The 19,720-nt window shown below is 39.5% G+C and overlaps 1 protein-coding gene across 1 annotated transcript in view; it reads right to left on the bottom strand.

The window, feature by feature from the left end:
• Positions 1-19,516, bottom strand: part of LOC106139129 (stalled ribosome sensor GCN1) — a 33,975-nt gene extending 14,459 nt beyond the window's left edge. Inside the window, exons 1-22 of the mRNA XM_060954926.1 lie at positions 19,458-19,516; positions 19,280-19,382; positions 18,555-18,750; positions 17,678-17,861; positions 16,086-16,250; positions 14,989-15,241; positions 14,622-14,800; positions 12,187-12,384; positions 11,710-11,871; positions 10,941-11,094; positions 9,759-10,091; positions 8,858-9,051; positions 7,905-8,083; positions 7,156-7,285; positions 6,768-6,848; positions 6,022-6,245; positions 5,254-5,468; positions 3,886-4,053; positions 2,620-2,750; positions 2,096-2,232; positions 1,421-1,637; positions 245-478 (exon numbers count right to left, since the gene is read on the bottom strand). Coding sequence (XP_060810909.1) covers positions 245-478; positions 1,421-1,637; positions 2,096-2,232; positions 2,620-2,750; positions 3,886-4,053; positions 5,254-5,468; positions 6,022-6,245; positions 6,768-6,848; positions 7,156-7,285; positions 7,905-8,083; positions 8,858-9,051; positions 9,759-10,091; positions 10,941-11,094; positions 11,710-11,871; positions 12,187-12,384; positions 14,622-14,800; positions 14,989-15,241; positions 16,086-16,250; positions 17,678-17,861; positions 18,555-18,750; positions 19,280-19,382; positions 19,458-19,472 — 3,852 coding nt within the window. The 5' untranslated portion in view covers positions 19,473-19,516. The remainder of the gene's footprint in view (positions 1-244; positions 479-1,420; positions 1,638-2,095; positions 2,233-2,619; positions 2,751-3,885; positions 4,054-5,253; positions 5,469-6,021; positions 6,246-6,767; positions 6,849-7,155; positions 7,286-7,904; positions 8,084-8,857; positions 9,052-9,758; positions 10,092-10,940; positions 11,095-11,709; positions 11,872-12,186; positions 12,385-14,621; positions 14,801-14,988; positions 15,242-16,085; positions 16,251-17,677; positions 17,862-18,554; positions 18,751-19,279; positions 19,383-19,457) is intronic.
• Between the last annotated feature and the right edge of the window lie 204 nt (positions 19,517-19,720).

Below are 19,720 nucleotides of genomic sequence, written 5' to 3'. Positions count from 1 at the left end.
AATACAAAATCAAATTGATACATTTGACATTTCAATTAAAGATTAAGTTGGTCACATTGAGGGTAAAATCGAAAACAAAATGTGTAAATCTTACTAATTTTGAAACTTTTTCATAAAACCTGGCTACACTTTAATATATAAATCTAATATACATCTATAATATATCACATATAAAAGCATTGATGTGATTGATCCGAGTCACTGATGTGATCTTTACTACAAACCAATCATTACTCCCACTCACCTTCCCATGAAGATCGACAATCACCATCGCCGCGTCCAGCATATCCCCTCTAACCACATCATGCCTATCACCCAGAGCCTTCTCCACGAAGAACCTCATGGCGGCGGCCACTGCATCAGCCTTGAGCAGCGGCGCCAGGGCTTTGAGAGCCAGAGCGGCCCCCCGCCGGGCCCCCCACTCGTCCACCGCGCCCTCCACCACGTGACCGAACTGGTCCAGTTTGGCGGGGATCAGCTGCAATTTAAATAGGCTATTTGATAAAAATATACATTTCTTTTATGTCATCATATATATAGTCTTAATATTATTTTTTTTGGAGCGATTTGTAATATCGCGATATAAAAATATTGCATTATTTTAACAAAATCCGTCTCTGAAAATGAGGTTTTTTATGTGATTGGCTATTTCTATTATGACGTAGATTACGCATAAACAGACTGTGGATCGTACCGTTCCTTGGTGTTCGCTATTATTTTTCAAGATTTTATAAGTGTTTTATCGAGATAATTTAGAGAAAGCTGAAAGTCGAAATCTACCAAAAGTGGACGCAATAATGGTTGGCGCCTTCTTCAAAGGCAATCCAGATTTCTATGCTGCCGAACTGGGGAATGTGAAAAAAACATCAATGTAAGTATATCTTGGTAACCATTGATCTTAGATCACTACTTAAATTATTATTGGCAAATCATATAACACACAACTTGTATGTAATTCTTGCAGTTGTGTGAATAGTTTTAGGTTATGTCAGTTCAATCAGATTATATGGTTAGTTTAAAATCAGTTTACCTTTTCAGGTCGGCAAAGGAACCGTATGGCGATGATGCCATTGGCTATGAACAACTGTGCCGTGAATTGGTTTTTGTTTGGTCACAATAAAGTGCAATATTTGTTACCATCGGCACAGAAAAAAACAGTTTCGTAGAAGTTTTTATTGTTTTATTAGTGCATTGAGGCACTGCACAACATTTATAGGAACTCATTTTAATAATTTTCACACATATGACGTGGCACAAGTCAAATAAAACAAGAGAAAATCAAAACTATTCGAAACACCAACAAGCTCTGTATGATATTTATGCGAAATCTACGTCACTGCATGCCATGGCCGCCATATTGCTAAAAGTCGCGTTTTGGCGGCATATTTGAATATTGCATTTTTCGGCACGCGCGACCCACCGGCAGTTTCTCCTGATAGGTGTCCTGTATGCGGGCCAGCACGCCGTCCACGCAGGCGGGCGCGGCGCGCGCCAGCTGCGCCAGCGCGGCGGCGCAGGCGCGCTGCACGGGCTCGCTGGCGTGCCGCGTGTCGCCCAGCACCAGCTCCAGCAGCGCCGCCTCGCGCGCCCACTGCTGCGCCAGCGGCAGCCGCGCCCACAGCTGCTCTGCCAGCTGTCTGCGAGAACACGAATATCGCGTTCATATTTCATACAGATTTGAGTGTCTAGTGTATTAGACCTATAGCCAATATCATACCAAGACACCAGAGTGATTTTTACCCTAATTCAGGCTCACTTTCACTTTTAAATAACATGTTTATTCTTATATTATGGTTATCCTAGTAATATTATAAATCCTAATAATATTATAAATGCGAAAATTTGTAAGTATGTCAGTTGGATAGTTATGTATGGATGTTTGTTACTCTTTCACGCAAAAACTACTGAACCGATTACGATGAAATTTGGTATGTAGGTAGCTGAAGACCCAGAATAACATCTAGTTTATCCCTTATACGCCTTTTACGACATTTATGGAGTGGTCCTATTCTCTAGTGCGGGGTATAGCACAATAGGCGGACTTAAGCTAACATGCTTCCTAATAAATAAATAAAAAAAAATAATTAAGTGTTACTTGTTTTCTTCGGAGACATCGAAGGTCGCGATCAGCAATCGTTTGGTGAGGTTCAGAGCATGTTCGGGGTTCTCCAGCAGCGGCGGGAGGCACTCGGATATACAGAGCAGTGCACGCAGGGCGGCGTCGCGGACCACCTGAATATTAAATAACAAACATACATATATATTAAGGACGTCCTGGTAAAGGGTCAGGTCAAAAGTACCCGAAACCGCCGAGCTTGCATGAAGAGAGTTATGAATGTGGATGAAGCGAAGGATGTATGCAGAGATCGTGGCAAGTGGAAAGAGGTAGTCTCTGCCTACCCCTCCGGGAAAGAGGCGTGATTTTATGTATGTATGTATACATACATATAGCCACGTGTATATTCCTTCACCCGGTTCGGTTGTCCTCGCTCAACATTTTTTTTAACAAGAAATTATATAAAAATTATTTATATGGCAAAACAACGTTTGCCGGGACAGCTAGTATATATATATATATACTTTTTAATAAATTTTCTATAATATAGTATAGATGGTAACCTCTAACGGGCTCTGTAAGCCGGCCAGCAGACAGCCCACGTCGTCCAGCGAGACCCCGCCCTGAGCGCCGCACTGTGCGGTTTCCAACAACGCCACTGTACACATGGCCTGGACGCGACCCGACGAGCTGCCTGCAATGACAAATTTATGTTATCGCAGGAATCTCAATTCTATCTTTTAATGTGTAATCATCAATAATTACTTAATTTATCTGGCTGGGTAAACTTTACTGTTTGTCTCTATTAATTATTGTTAATTTTGATTTCTTCGACACAGGCTTGCCTAGTGAGGAAGTCATTGATGTTAAACAATGTTTTTTTTTTTCGAAATCCTGTTATACTACTTATGCTGAAAATTACCATTTTATGCGTGTGGATGTATTACAGTGACATAAATATTTTTATCTTATCTTTTATCTTTCTACGCCGCACGCTACGAAAAATTTAAACATTGTTCTTTTGAAATATTTGTCCTTTTTTTTAAAATAAATATATTTTTTTATCATTAAGCCAAACAGCTGAACGTGGCCTGTCAGTCTTTTCACGAATGTTAGCTCTGTACCCTGCAAGAGATATAGACGTGGCTTTATGTATGTATGTATGGATGTAAAGAAGGAATTTCATTTAACTTTTTGCTTTTTGTAAAAACTAAAAGAGAGAAAGGAAAATTACAGACTAGTTTTTGATGTACAGTAAGAACAATAAAATATTGTCCGAAAATAAATAACATGTTCAAATAAATAATTCAATTGGTTAGTGCGAGTTTAACTCGATTAAACGAGTCCAATTCGTATGGAATTGCTTAGGCGGTGTAAAAATTACATTTTCAATTACTAAACGTTACATGTTTTTCGGGATTCCACTAGCCACGAGAAACTTAATATACAGTATGTTTCTTGCGAAGAGTATATATAAGAATAAATTTCAGAAATTAAATATTTTTATTTGATACATACATACATATAATCACGTCTATATCCCTTGCGGGGGTAGACAGAGCCATAAGTCTCGAAAAGACCAATAGGCCATTCAGTTGTTTATCTTAATAATAAAATCGGGTTTCATATAGTGACAGGTTGCTAGCCCGTCGCCTAAAAGAAAAATCCCAAGTTTATTAGCCTATCCCTTAGTCGGCTTTTACGACACCCATGGAAAAGAGATGGCGTGGTCCTATTCTTTTATCTTTTGGTGCTTGGAACCACAAAGCTATTGCAAACAAATATCTGGGAACACATTTATGGTGCAATAAAGAGTTTTTATGACTCACTGATGAGGTCGATGAGCAGCCGGAACATGTGGTCGATGGGCAGCAGCGCCGGCTCCAGCAGCGGGCTGTCGGGCGGCGTGCTGGTGGCCAGCGACGCGTGGTGGGCGAGCACCACCAGCCCGTTCACCATGGTGGTCTCGTCAGCGCGCGTGGCCGGCGCCGTCAGCCCTGGGGCACACATACACACACATAAATCCATAAATCACGCCGCTTTTCCAGAGGTTATGCAGAGACCACATTTTTCCACTTGCCAAGATTACCCTGCAAACTTCTTTCGCTTCATCCACATTCATAGCTCTCTTGATGCAAGCTCATCGGTTTCGGGTACTCTTGACCAGACCTTTATCATACCAGATATTCATCTATTTTTGTTCAGTTTGTTTTGTTTGTTTGTTTGTTTAAACGCGCTAATCTCAGAAACTACTGAACCGATTTGAATAATTCTTTCACTGTTAGATAGTCTATTTATCGAGGAAGGCTATAGACTACATTTTATCCCGGATTTCCTACGGGAAACGTCAACAATGCAGGTGAAAGTTGAATGAGTTGGCCATCTGCGAGCTTTCCACGCGAACGCTGCGCAAACCAACAAAGATATAGTAAAACAATGTACTAAAGATATGAAGTACTCATTTTTTGCCACAAAAAAGTCCGCGAGAGCATATATCTATCTCTTAAGGTTTACTTACAATAACCACTTTTATGTTCATTTTTTAAGATTTTTTTTCATTATAAACATAAGTTATTTTGAAACCAATTTTCTTTAATTCAGTATTAATCCTTATCCAAATAAATATGTTTATTACTTTTGGCTTTTCATGTAGACTAAAATTGCCATTTACAGTATATAAATCAGACGAATAGGTTTTGAGATATAGTCGTTATAAGCAATTTGCAGCGAAACATTTAATACGGCGAGCGCCTGACCGCCTGACTAGGACTAGGAAATAGCCGAGGAGGATGTTTGCAAAAATAAATATGATGCCCAAAATAACTTTTCCACGCGGACGAAGTCGCGGGCACAGCTAGTTGTAAATATATACGGGACAAATTACACAGATTGTGTTAGCCTCGAAGTAAGTTCGAGACTTGTGTTACGAGATACTAACTCAACGATACTATATTTTATAATAAATACTTATATAGATAAACATCCAATACCCAGACCAATCAGAGGAAGTTCGTTTCTCATCATGCCTTGACCGGGATTCGAACCCGGGGTCTCCAGTGTCGCAGATGCACCGCACATGATAATAGTTACTATTTAGGTGTAGACCTCTAGTATCCAAAACTTCATCAATAGATCCGCGACCTTGTTCGAACTCACGAACTAACAACTAATGTAACATAACTTATATCTTGCATTACCCTGTTTGAGCAAGGGGAACACATAGCAGAATCCAGGTGCAGAGAAATAGTTAAGCTTCATCTCCGGGATGTCTACGTGCAAAGCGTCGATCTGTTGCGTCGACACCTTGAACTCGGCGGTGGCGGCGTACACCAGGTTGATGACCCGGACGGTGGCCTTGTCCAGGTCTTCCTCCTCCCAGGCGGGGTCCAGGTCGCATTGTGGCTTGTGCAGTCTATAGACAAACAACGTTTTGAAGTTAGCGACATGTTAGTCTTTTTTCTTTTTACTTTATTAAAATATTAGTTATTGGTCTTCAATTAATGCTATTTATTATACATACATTTAATTTAAGCCACCTTAATAAAGCTAAAAGAAATCTAAATAGTATAATGTGTTAATACGCGATAGTCATATATAAAGAGAAGAATTAGACTTCCAGTTTCTTGTAGTCATACCTACACAAAATCCTGTCAGTTTTCCAGAGGGGTAGGCAGATTATCCATCAATACAACTATCGATATATCTTTCCACTATCTTCATACAAAGGAAGAAATGGAGAACTCAACAACTAGTTATTTACTTATTAGGTACTCAAAATTTAGAAAAGTATAGAATAGATTTATTTTCAAAATTGGATACAACGTATCACTTATTGACGTCACATCACTTAAATCTAATTATAACTACTACCGCTATAGCAATATATCAACATATCATTTTTATCAATCTTCAGCTTACTAAATGTAAAAAAATTCTATCTTTATGTATCCTGATTGTAACTGTACCTGAGCGTGACCCTGGCGACGGCGTCCCCGAGCGCGGCGTGCGCGGGCAGCAGCGCGGGCCGCATGCGCAGCAGCGCGGGCGCCAGCGCGGGCGCGGCCAGCGGGCTGCGCAGCGCGCCCAGCACGGCGGGCAGCACGCGCCGCGCGCGCGCGCCCAGCGCCGCCGCCGAGCCGCGCTGCACCGCCGCCAGCAGCCGCACCGCCGCCTCCACGCGGCTGTTCAGCTGACAGGAGTTACATCTTTGTTACTAATACCAATTCAAATTCAAAATTTTTATTCATTACTACAGGATACTATATATCGCTTAATAATTGTCAAAACGTATGGTTTAACAACATTGGTTGACGTCAAATAAATTACTTAAAAACTAAGTTTACTGCCGCTTCCAAGGCGTCAGTGCAGAAGAAGCGGTAACAAACTGCACTGCAGCATTTTCTTCAACAACGTCAACTTCACAATATTAATTAAACTTAAAATAGTTTGTTCTTTCACTTATTATATTAACTTTGCCAATCTGCTTTAAGTGCATTCAGCATATAAACCTCGTCAGTTAGTGACAGTGACAAGCGTACTTCCAAACTATTGGGGTATGATACTTATATTAGATATATAAGAATTTTATAGACTAAGGGCCCGACCCCTAGTCTATAAAATTCATCCAAAAAAATAAAGGAAAACTACATTTGGTTAATTTTATCCCAAAATGTCAAATTCAATCAAAAACTATTTTAAATGTTGTACTTACAACTGTGAGCCGCTGTCTGATGGCACTTTCTTTGGCTAGTTGGGCTTTTATAGCTTCCTTCTGTTTCGCTGACAGCGGTACCTGAAAACAAAACTTATTATCATCACAGCTTTCTTTTTAATACGGTAGAGAGCCTCAGGTCATCAATGGTTATGTACTTTGATATATCTAGATGAACCTGTTGCTGTGTCAAATCCAAGGTTTCCTCTGCGATTTTTATATCAGTCACAAAATTGATTGACTTCAAATAAGGAGACGTCCCTCGATGAATATCTCTTACCTTAGCTCAACGTAAGCTGCATAGCCTGACACAAATTACCCAGCTTACCCCGTACAGTCTTATGTCAGTGTGTGATTACACTGAGCTGGAACTAAGCTAAAATCTGACCTCCTTGATCTTGCCCTCCCTGCGCCGCTTCTCCTCCAGCTCGCGCCGCAGCTGCAGCTCCTCCAGCTGGTCCTTGTAACTGTACGCCTTGCTCTCTCGCTTCAGGTTCATCTCCTTGCTGTCTTCATTGCTGTGAATAAGTAAGAGTTAAAACGACTGCCGTTTAGCACAGTGGCATCATTTATCACAATATAAAACAGTTCTTCTGTTTCTTTTCACGATAGCAAAATGTGACGTCGTGCCTCCCCTGCGTCCCTCTTTCTTGGGGACACTATGGCCTTCTTCTTTAGTCTACGGCAGCGCTCACCAAGCAGTTCGCTATCCTGAGACAACTACTTGCTGGATCTCATGTCAATAGCACCACGCACTCTTTAATATTGTAAAACTAGTACAATAAAGACTGTCGTTATTATGAATTTTTAAATTATTTTTAGTATATCATTCATACAAGAGATGATGTTAAGTGCTTACAACAATTGGGCAACTAAGGACATCCAATCACGGGAAGGAGGGCCTACTTTTCAGAATGTTTTTAATAACTATGACAGACAAAAATTGGAACCTATTATAAAAGAGAAAGTTAAGATTACGAAGGGATCCTTTGACGAAGATTTTTTTAGAGCGTACTGCTAAATGGTGGGAACAATCTTATCAAAGTTACACAAATAATTTAAAAATCTAATTTCAGTTACTTGTTCGAAAAATATAGATAGAATCACCGATGACATGCAAATATTGTTTGAACTCACCCCGGCACAGAACTCTTGTCGTACAGCTCGCCCTCCTGCGTGAGGTACGTGAAGTATTCATCGCGCGTCACCCTCAGCAGCTCGGGGTCGTGAAGAGTGGAGAGCGCGCATTGTATAGCTCCTTCGGCGACAGCGTCGGCGTTCACGTTGACCAGAGTCGCCACTACGTTTGACCACGTCTAGAAGGTACAATGTTAGGTTAGGTCTTTGTTGTGATAAAGATAACGTTGTTATATATATATATATAAATATATTTACGTCTATATATACATATACGTCTATATATATATATATATATTTACGTCTATATCCCATGCGGGGTAGACAGAGCCAATAGTCTTAAAAATACTGATTGGCCAAGTTCAACTGTTTGGCTTAATGGTAGTTGATGGTATCGTTGTTTGTGGGCTGTTTATACCCTGGGAGAATTAAAGTTACGAAATTATAGACGGAAATCGTTACCTAAATTACCCGCTTAAGGTCTTCTTCCTCCTGGCTTTAGTCCCGGTTGCATCTTCACCACTCTAGAGAGGAGTCCGGGGTATGCCTTTGACCATGGGTCCTGGATGGGTGAGTCAGGTTTTTACTCGAAGCGACTCCCGTCTGACCACTGCAACTTTTGCAGGTAAACTTGACTCGTATTGGATCAACCACGGTTACACATCCAGTTGCCTGAATGTGCAGATTTCCTCACAAATTTTCCCTCATCGTACGAGCATCGATAAGTATTCAAACTAATGTACATAACTTTGAAAATAGTCATTGGTAATGGCCGGGGTGGGATTCGAACCTGTGCCTTTTTGTGCCACACGCATTTAAATCGGACACCTTACCGATTCTATGTCTGCTAGTAGGGCGACTAGTTAATTCAACTCCAGCGTGTGATGACATGGCACTTTGATCTACTCGCCTGTCCAGCGCTGCCGCTAGATGGCGCTATTTATAATTCTTACCTCATTAGGTACATATCCATTGATGTACGTGTTCTTCAAGTTGTTGGCGTACATTGCGACCAGTTTCTTCGGGTCAAGTTTGAGATAGCTCACAAATTTGACCCACGCCTTCTTGTTCGCGGCGACCGCCAGCGGGTGGTGGCAGGCCGGCAACGCGTCTATTGCTAGGCTCTGTGCGTCTTCTACCTGGTAATCTGGATAAAGAATGGAATATATTTCAAAATCGGTTTCTTGTATACTTAAAATAAATAATCCCTGAAACTTCCATCGGGCACGTGGTCGAGCCATGAAACTTGTGTGACCAAATCTATGCAAGGCATAGGTATGTTACTTATTTGCTTTAGTGGCCACACGTTTTATCATGACATAATCATTATTATTCCCTTGCCGTGTGGTTTCCGGCACCAATAGAAAAAACTATAGAACTACTAGAGGCCGCCCGCGACTTCGTCCGCATGGAAACCCTATCAATCCCGCGGGAACTCTGAGATAAAAAGTAGCCTATGTGTTATTCTGGGTCTTCAGCTACCTACATACCAAATTTCATGGTAATCGGTTCAGTAGTTTTTGCGTGAAAGAGTAACAAACATCCATACATCCATACAAACTTTCGCCTTTATAATAGTAGTAGGACTATATCTGTTTTTTATGGATGTCGTAAAAGGCGACTATAGGATTGTTAACTTAACTTGGGATTCTACTTTTAGGCGATAGGCTAGAAACCTGTCCTCATCTCAATTCTATCATTGAACCTAACAGCTGAACGTGGCCTGTCAGTGTTTCAAGACTGCTGGCTCTATTTACCCCGCAAGAGACATAGGCGTTAATGAACTAGTCTTTATTATTATGAGAGATAAAGGCTTTAGTTTTCGAAAGTTATTGTAGTAACCAACTAACTCACCTCTATTGGAACACAGCGCTTGAACACAATCCAGTATCATCTTCCCGGTGACCTCCGTCCCCTTCTCTTCAGCAGCCGTCTTCTCCTTCCCGCTGAAGATCTTCCCTTCATCCAGCACTTCATTCAACTTCAGCACTAAATACCTCGCTAATTGAGCTCTATCTGCCTTGGCAAGTAGCGCTTTTGTCTCCTCAATGGCAAAACTTCTGACAGATTTCACCGTTGACAACAACACAAGCACTAACGCTTTGTAAATGGGAGAATTTTTATCACTGGCAACACTTTGGTAGTTTTCCAACACTGATCTGCATAGTAACACCACCTGTATCAGGACTATAAAGGGGTAAATGTTATAGTGCCACTCGCAAACTTCAGCTAACACCAAGGGATGGGGAGGGACTATTTATCAAATTGATAATGTACTCGACAAAATAAAATAAAACATTCATAAGAATTACATGTAATGTGGATTTTGTTTTTTTTTTTATATTATTTAATTTTCGTCGAGTAATCAACTTGAAAAATAGATCTTCAATCAAAGCCAAGGAAATTTAAGCTGTTACAATTATTAGTTGACAAGTTCTACATAACATATTTTATTTTGAGGTTTTATATAAAAATCTAAAGAGATAGTACAACACGTGGTATACACGGACATTTTTTTGTCATGTAAATGTAAAAAAGCAGATTATAAAGCAGGGGGCATGCTTGGTTGTATGACCTACCATGGGAAGGACATACATGATTTAGTTTTACATTAAGGTAAAAATCATCAGAAATTATGTCCATGTCTAAATATGGCATAATAAATGTCCCATTAGGTATATAACTGGTCTGTGACTGTACAGTAATGATAAAAATGAAACAAATCACCTATCCTTCCCATGTCAACGGCCATGAGTTCCGGTTAAATAAACTACAAATATTTCAAAGTCATTCTGTAAAATGTTTACTTTTAAACTTTAGTGATGGTAACAAAAATAACGTGACATATTTCATAGAAATCAGTTATATATTTTCCAAATAAAAAAATATTTATCCATGGCTCTCCCAATTTTTTTATAAACAGACAAACCAAAGATTTACTCATCCGAATAAAAAAAAAATGAATCCAAATCCTAACATCCTTCAAAATATTTGTAGCCCCGTCAACCGGAGCATGCGCACAGTAAACTAAGTTACCTTCGTCCGGCGCGGCCTGCAAGACTCTGTCGTGCAGCAAGACGTGCCGGTCGCCGAGCAGCGCGCCCCACGCGGGGCTGCCGGGCAGGCCGCGGCCGCCGTCCAGCGCCACCAGCGCCGCCATGGCCGCGATACCCTCGCTTACTACCAGGTGCTGGACAGACATTATTACGTTCAGCATGGAGTTTCGTTTAGTTTCTAACTAATGTTATAAATGCGAAAGTCTGTCTGTCTATCTGTTCCGCTTTCACAGCTTTCGAATGAAATTTGGTATGCATATTGCATAGTTACAGGATCTTCTCTAGTAGAGTCTAGTCTAGTTACAGGATCGATTAGAGTTCTAGGATCCTTTTCTTTAATCAACTTCTAAAGTACTAAAATGGGAGGTGTAAGTTTGTATGAAGCAACATAATACGCTGATGGAGTCGCGGGTACACAGCTAGTTAACAATTCTTGATATTATTGTCACAGCAATAGTTATCTCGTATCAACAAAGTTAAATTATTCAATTCTTTTCTATTTTATTGACAGCTTAAATCTATAATTTATTAGGATATCAAATGACAACATACGACTTTCAAAATAGATAAACTATCCGACGTAAAAAATAAGGAAATATATTAGCACTATCTACGACAACTATTGGTTTACATCTATTGTATTCTAGTGCCATCTGTTGGCGAGTAATTTCCTTTCGATGGCGCTAGTTGGATTATTTTGACGTTGATACGAGCAACGTAAACTCTTCTTGTTATCAATGTTGAAGAACCTGTAACGGCTGCTGGGCCGCCCTCTCCACGGCCTTGAGCAGCGGCGGGCGCAGCGCGTCGGCCTGCGGGCCCGCGGCGCGGCACGAGCGCAGCGCCAGCGACACCAGCGACGTGTACGCGATGCGGACCACTTGCGTACTACTTTTGGCTGATAGGTTTTTCTGAAAGCGGATAAAATAGGTTAAGGTAAAAAAATATGTGCCGTGTGGTTCCCGGCACCAATAAAAAAAAAGAATAGGACCACTCCATCTCGTTCCCATGGATGTCGTAAAAGGAGACTAAGGGATAGGCTTATAAACTTGGGATTCTTCTTTTAGGCGATGGGCTAGCAACCTGTCTCAATCCAATCTCAATTCCATCATAAAGCCTAACAGCTGAACGTGGCCTATCAGTCAAGACTGGTGACTCTGTCTACCCCGCTAGGGATATAGACGTGATCATATGTATGTACTAGAGCTACAAGCAGTAGGAGTCACCTGGTACAAGGCGACGAGCGCGGGCGGCAGCGCGCCCCGCAGCCGCGCCAGCCAGCGCTGCAGCGCCAGCAGCGCGCCGCACAGCGTGCGCTCGTGCGACTCGCTGTCCAGCACGCGGCCCGCCAGCTTCACCATCTCCTCGAACAGGGCCGGCCGGGACGACTCGTCCACGCCCAGCTCGCTCAGAGCGCCGATGCCCTGGTAACATTGCATATTCCGTAAAAAAAAATCTGTATTTTAAATTGTTTATATCATCTCGTTTATAATAATAAATAAATAATATGGGTCAAATTACACTGATTGTTTTAGCCTCGAAGTAAGTTCGAGACTTGTGTTCCGAGATGTTAACTCAACTGAGGATTATTGGGGTATGTCGGCTGTTGTGATTTGTCATATTATAAATATTATAGCTGGGGACTTAGCTTATATATTCAATAATTGTGTTGACCAAGGGATATTTCCAAATTTAATGAAGTATAGTAAACTAATTCCATTATTCAAGAAAGGTGAAAAATCAGATCCTGGTAATTATAGACCAATCTCAATTTTACCAATTTTGAGCAAGGTGTTCGAGAGAATCATGCTTAATCAAATGCAGCGTTACTTTAAGTCTAATAAATTATTTCATAGTCAGCAATACGGCTTTACTGAGGGGAAATGTACAACAGATGCAGGTGTGGCTCTTGTCACTCATATTCTCAATGCATGGGAAGACTCACAGGATGCCATCGGAGTGTTTTGCGATCTGACCAAAGCATTTGATTGCGTAGATCATAGAACTCTTCTGCTCAAGCTCACTCATTACGGGTTCGATACTGCTGCCGTTGAACTAATTAAATCATATCTTAGTGATAGATTACAGACGGTAGATTTAAATAACACAAAATCGAAAGGAGCGACGGTAAAAATTGGGGTACCGCAAGGTTCCATTTTGGGACCTTTTCTCTTTCTGATATATATCAACGACCTGCCTTGCATGATTGAGAAACAGACTGGCATCGTGTTGTTGGCAGATGATACGTCACTAATTTTTAAAATGAACCGCCGTAGCGAAATCTGTGATGATGTGAATAGCACTTTAGCCGCCATCTCTAACTGGTTTACAATCAACAACTTACTGTTAAATGCAAATAAGACCCAATGCATTAAGTTTACACTTCCCAATGTGCGGCAGGCAAATGTGGATATTAGTATAAGTAGTAAAAGATTAGATTTTGTTGATAGTACTACTTTCTTAGGAATAACATTAGATTCAAATTTGAAATGGCATGCTCACATTTTAAAACTTTCTAAAAGGCTTAGTTCTGCAGCATACGCTATTCGTCGTATTAGGCATTTGACGGATGTGGCAACTGCTAAGCTAGTATATTTTAGTTATTTTCATAGTTTAATGTCATATGGTCTACTGCTTTGGGGATCAGCAGCAGACATACAAACTATTTTTATTTTACAAAAAAGGGCAATTCGATATATCTACGGTCTTAAACAAAGAGATTCCCTTAGAGATTTTTTCAAAAACCTAAATATTTTAACTTTGCCCTCCCAATACATATTCGATAACATCATGCATGTTAGGAAAAACTTAGACTCTTTCAAAAAAGTAGGTGAATGTACTAGTAGATCACTGCGGAACAATTACAAGTTGTCGATCCCAGCACATCGGCTGGCTAAGGTAGGGAAATCTTTTCTGATTAATTGTATAAGATTTTATAATAAATTACCAAAAAGTGTTCTTGAAATGAATAATAGAAAATTCAAACAGTATATTAAAGTTGAGCTTTGTAGGAAAGCCTATTACAGCACGGATGATTATATTAATGATAAACATGTGTGGCCCGAGCTGGACATAATGGCCTCTTAAATGCTTGTGTATTTTTGACATGATCTTGACATAATTTGTACAGTATGTACATATTTTATTTTATATTTATTTTATTTGACGAAATATTCGTATTGACATAATCAGTTCTACATTCATACATGTTTTTTAATGTAGACAATGTGCATTCGTCCACGATTTAGATTTAAGAGATCTATATTTGTAAATTGACGTCCTATGAAAATGCTGCAGTGTAGTTTGTTCCGCCGCTTCTTCTACACATGCGCTTTGGAAGCGGTAGTAGTTATAATTAGATTTAAGTTATGTGACGTCAATAAGTGATACCTTGTATCCAATTTTGAAAATAAATCTATTCTATTCTATTCTATTCTAACGATACTATATTTTATAATTCATACTTATGTAGATAAACATCCAAGACCCAGGCCAATCAGAAAAAGTTCTTTTCTCATCATGCCCTGGCCGGGATTCGAACCTGGGACCATTGGTGTCACAGACAAGCTGCTGCGCCACACAGGCCGTGTATGTTCACAAGCATTGCATGAGAGTTAAGTATCTATTCCCAAAAGCGTTCCCTGTAAGGCGGTTTACTGACCTGCAGCACGACGATCTTGTCCTCGCTAGAAGTGAGCTTCCCACTGGCGCCGTTGTACTCGGCGAAGGCGTGCGTGAGCAGCGCCCGCGCAACGTCAAGCGCTTTGCAGCGCCGCGCTACACGCTGTAATGCGCGTAATGCTTCTTCGCGCACCCACTCGTTCTTCGAGTGTAAATTGACTGAAATGATGAAGTATTCATATGAGTTCAAATTTGCTCTAGGCTAGAGAATGTGTACACGCACATTTTATGCCGGGTTCCCTATGAAACATCAAAAAAACTTTTAGAATTTTGTTAGGAAACAACAAAACCACTGTCGAGTTCATTTATGTGATTAAATCACATCTCCAAAGCATTAATAAACTCACCTATTAAACTCTTTCCAATATCCACAGCGATGCCATCCAAGTCCACATTTAAATTCTCCACGACCTCTCCGACAGCCTCTATGATGGTCTCGGGGCTCCTGAGCATGGCCTTGTGCAGGGCCGGCAGCAGACTGCCGTCCACTTCAGACTTGTTCAGAAGTTGGAGGAAGGCCGAACAACCCTTGATGTAGTTGGCATTCGGTCGACTCTTCACGCTGATCAAGCTCTTTGTGAAGCTTTCCAGAATTTTCTCCTAATAATACAAATGATGATAAATAATATTAAATAGATTCTAAGATTCTATAAAGGATTCTAGAAATTATTCTCAGTTGATATTTTAGGACATTAGAAATCTATACTAATCTATACTAATACTAGAGGCCGCCCGCGACTTCGTCCGCATGGAAACCCTATCAATCCCGCGGGAACTCTGGGATAAAAAGTAGCCTATGTGTTATTCTGGGTCTTCAGCTACCTACATACCAAATTTCATGGTAATCGGTTCAGTAGTTTTTGCGTGAAAGAGTAACAAACATCCATACATCCATACAAACTTTCGCCTTTATAATAGTAGTAGGATTATAAAGCTGAAGAGGTTGTTTTGTTTGTTTGTTTGTTTAAACGCGCTAATCTCAGAAACTACTGAATCGATTTGAATAATTCTTTCACTGTTAGATAGTCTATTTATCGAGGAAGGTTATAGGCTACATTTTATCCCGGATTTCCTACGGGAAACGTCAACAATGCAGGTGAAAGTTGAATGAGTCGGCCATCTGCGAGCTTTCCACGCGAACGCTGCGCTAACCAACAAAGATATAGTAAAACAATGTACTAAAGATGTGAAGTACTCATTTTTTGCCACAAAAAAGTCCGCGAGAGCATATATCTATCTCTTAAGGTTTACTTACAATAACCACTTTTATATTCATTTTTTAAGATTTATTCCACGCGGAAGAAGTCGCGGGCCCAGCTAGTAATTAGATAAAAGGTGTTCAGCATTGTAAACAAATAAGGTATTTATTTGCAAAATTTCAATTAAGACTAGGATCAAATAAATACTCAGCATGTCTAGCAGGTCCATGTAACCATGCAAATACCTTGTAGGGCTCCATGGCTGGTATTTCGCCAGTGTCGGCGTGGTGCTGGCATATGGCGGACAGCGTGACGCACACGTGCGGGCCGGAGTCCGGGGGCTGCGCCATCAGCACCTCCAGATACTTGCCCAGGTTCTTCGTGCCGAGGGCGCACCACGCTGAGTGGAGCTGGGTGGGGATGATTAAGAATTATATAAATTATACCTGATGTATAATATATATTATACCCGTAGCTTCACCCATGTGAATTTAACGCCATCTCATCACAAAAGAATACTGGTTGGTTGGTCGGTCAGGCAATTGAAAATATTGAAAATGAAAAAATGAAAATATTTTATTTGGAAACAAAAACAAGTACAATTTAAGTAACATAGGATAACGATGACATCTGCAGAAGTTATGAAACTGTGTCGCAGATCTCAACGCCCACCTCCAGAAAACATTTATATAATGTGTTTCCTTAATCAGGTCAGACAGTAGTTGCTTTGTACAAGAACCTGACTTACCCAATCCAGGATCACAGTTTAAACGAAGAAATAATTAACAAATACATTCTTCATTATATGAATAAAACAATATTTTAACCTTTACAGGGTATAGGAATTATTTACTTTATACCGAATGTCCATCATCATCATTTCTAATCTTAACCTCTAAGTCACAGACAGATTAAATAAAGAACAAATAGGGATTTACAGTTTTCATGTAATTATATATACAGTGTAAACTCCATGTAACGTCACTCGATTTAACGACAAACTCTCTAAAGCGTCGAAATTAATTGGCTTGCGTTTAGCTTGTATTCCATACAATGAGACACTCTACATAGCGTTACACCCACTCTATATAACAACACAATTGAGTAATAAAAAGTACTTTTAAGTTGCTAAAATTAGTAAAAACTATGCACCTGTGTACGTTTTTTTGTCGCTTTTTGTCGACCTAGCCTAACAACTCGATTGTCCGCATCATTCATACGGAGGAGCTTTTTAAAAACTTCGTTCTTTTGTTTACAAATTGGGATTGCTTGCACATGTAGACCATGACTCTCCATCTCTTTCCCATGGATGTCGTAAAAGGCGACTAAGGGATAGGCTTATAAACTTAGGATTCCTCTTTTAGGCGATGGGCTAGCAACCTGTCACTATTTGAATCTCGGTTCTATCTTTAAGCCAAATAGCTGAACGTGGCCATTCAGTCTTTTCAAGACTGTTGGCTCTGTCTACCCCGCAAGGGATATAGACGTGATCATATGTATGTATGTATGTAGACCATGACTAATAAGTAGGAGTCATGGATTACAACGTTATCATATTCTTAGTTGCTCACAAACTTTAAAACTGTAAACATGGCTAGTAAAAGAAAATCGATTCTTTTTATGCACATAACTACTAACACTAGACTGAAATAAACTTTTTATTTTTCTAATTCAGATTTTTTTTCCTCTCCATTTAACGACCACTCTCTATAACGCCATAAAATGCTCAGTCCCTTCAGTGTCGTTATATAGAGTTTACACTGTATACATATATATATATATATATATATATATAGGGGTAGGGGTAACTCCTCGGACAAAAGTATTTTCAAATTACCATAGAGAAAGCCTTGTCATTTTGTCTTTTGTTGCCGAAAGCTACAACAACAGCTAGAAAGTTGGCCTGGGACACCACCAGGGTGTTGTGGTCGTAGAGTGTGAAGTCGGGAGACTTTGCAATGGCCTTCATTATCACCGTGGTCCAGCGCAGCGCGTACAGACCACTCTGACATGTGCTTTTTCTGCAAACAAAATGCATCTTCAAAACTTTCTGTTGTTCTCTATGGTACAATTTTTTTTACACTTCTTTTACATCTTGATACATACTTAATATGAAATTGTACACATTTGGTAAATTTTAAAATTGATTCATGTTAAAAAATAGCAAATGAAATACCTTCTTGTTGTTACCTTTTCGCACTATCACTAACTAAAAAAATTAATAACAGATGGCATTTTGATCTATATTTTATCTTAGAAAAATATTTATCAACAAGACATAATATCAAGATATATTACCCTTATTTCTGTACTAAAAAGAAATGTACTATACATATATAGATAGATTAATTAATGTATTTGTATGTACCTACTGCCATTTTTGTTTTAAAAATGTTATGTTGTGTAAATGGGATTTAATTCTCTACTTGAGCAGCTTAACGCGTTATCAAATTGTTTGCCATTTCTCTCATTTTTACTAAGTCTGTTCTGAGATTAATCATTTATTATTTTTCAATTTAATGACTTTGCCACATATAAGTTTTTTTATTAGAAGTAAAAAGCTATAATGGGTGCAATAAATGACAAAAATTATGAATATTAAGTATATTTAATAATAGGAAACCAAGAACAGCTAGATTAAAATCTATGTATCTCTATGATCTTATAAAATAAATCTAGCAATCCACCATAGCATTAGTCGAGAATAAACTCACGATGTGGCTGTATTGCGCAGCTGCTCTGACAGGTCTAGCAGTAACGGGAGCAAGTTCCTCATGGTCCACTCTCGGCGGTAGGACACCAAATAATGCAGCAGGCCATTTATGTATGATTGTGAGGTGCAGTCCCTGTATCGGTGTAGCGTAGTGGCAATAAGCCTGCACGCAAACCGCACAGCTGGCTCTGTGGCACCTGTCAAAAATATTTTTATGAAGTATTTAATCTTTTTATTTCAACTTTATGCACGTAAAATGTTCAACAAGTGGACTTAACGGCACAAGGCATTATCTGCCATATAATTGGTTTCCAAATGTTATTATTTATTTGAATTTTAATTCATCATTATGGGACATTTCAATATCAATTAATAATTGGTCATAACTCTTGTTTCATGACATTGGTTGATGTCAAATTACTTAAAACTAAGTTTACTGCAGCTTCCAAACCATAAGGGCAGATGAAGAGGTAACATACTGCACTGCAGCATTTGCTTCAAATAGTTTAAGAATAACAAAATGAACAAAAACATTTACTAAATTAATGAAAAAAAATCATATATCCCGAGAAAGTGCAACTGGGTGTTCTGGGAATTGGCTGGGCAATGGATCAATACAGCTAGGTCAACACACTCGATTGACATCAGAAACAACTATGAATTACTATCTATAGTAAAAATATTTTTTTCAAAAGTTGAATAGAGACATGCTCTTTTTCTACAAACCTGGAGCTGATACAACATCCTGAATTTCTTTTACGACTGCACGTCTTCCTTTTAAACTAGCGGTCTGGATTTTAAACGGAATATCTTTCAATTTCTTCAAAACCTGTTGGATTTAATATTGGTTACTAAAATGTGTACAAAATGCGTTAAGTTTTAGTTAGGAAGGAATTCAAATTACCTCGGAATCTGCCATATTACACACATTCAAAAGAAATTTTATCCGAAAGCACACGTCTTTACAGCAGGAATTCTGAAGAATTGCAAATGCCAGATAAAAAGATGAAACTGTCAAAGTTGTCACTACAATAAAGTTGCCAGATATTAAAATATTGATTTTATCATACAGTTGAGTATAGGCGCCTATTTGTTCGAACTTCACATTAATCATGGTCTGATCCAACTTGGTCTGCTGCTAAGTTCTGTTGTGTGCTGTTTGTCCAT

The sequence above is a fragment of the Amyelois transitella genome, chromosome 5 (assembly GCF_032362555.1).
Source record: "Amyelois transitella isolate CPQ chromosome 5, ilAmyTran1.1, whole genome shotgun sequence".
NCBI lineage: Eukaryota > Metazoa > Arthropoda > Insecta > Lepidoptera > Pyralidae > Amyelois > Amyelois transitella.
Note: the sequence above shows the minus strand (reverse complement) of the source record. Positions and strands in the feature narration are given on the sequence as shown.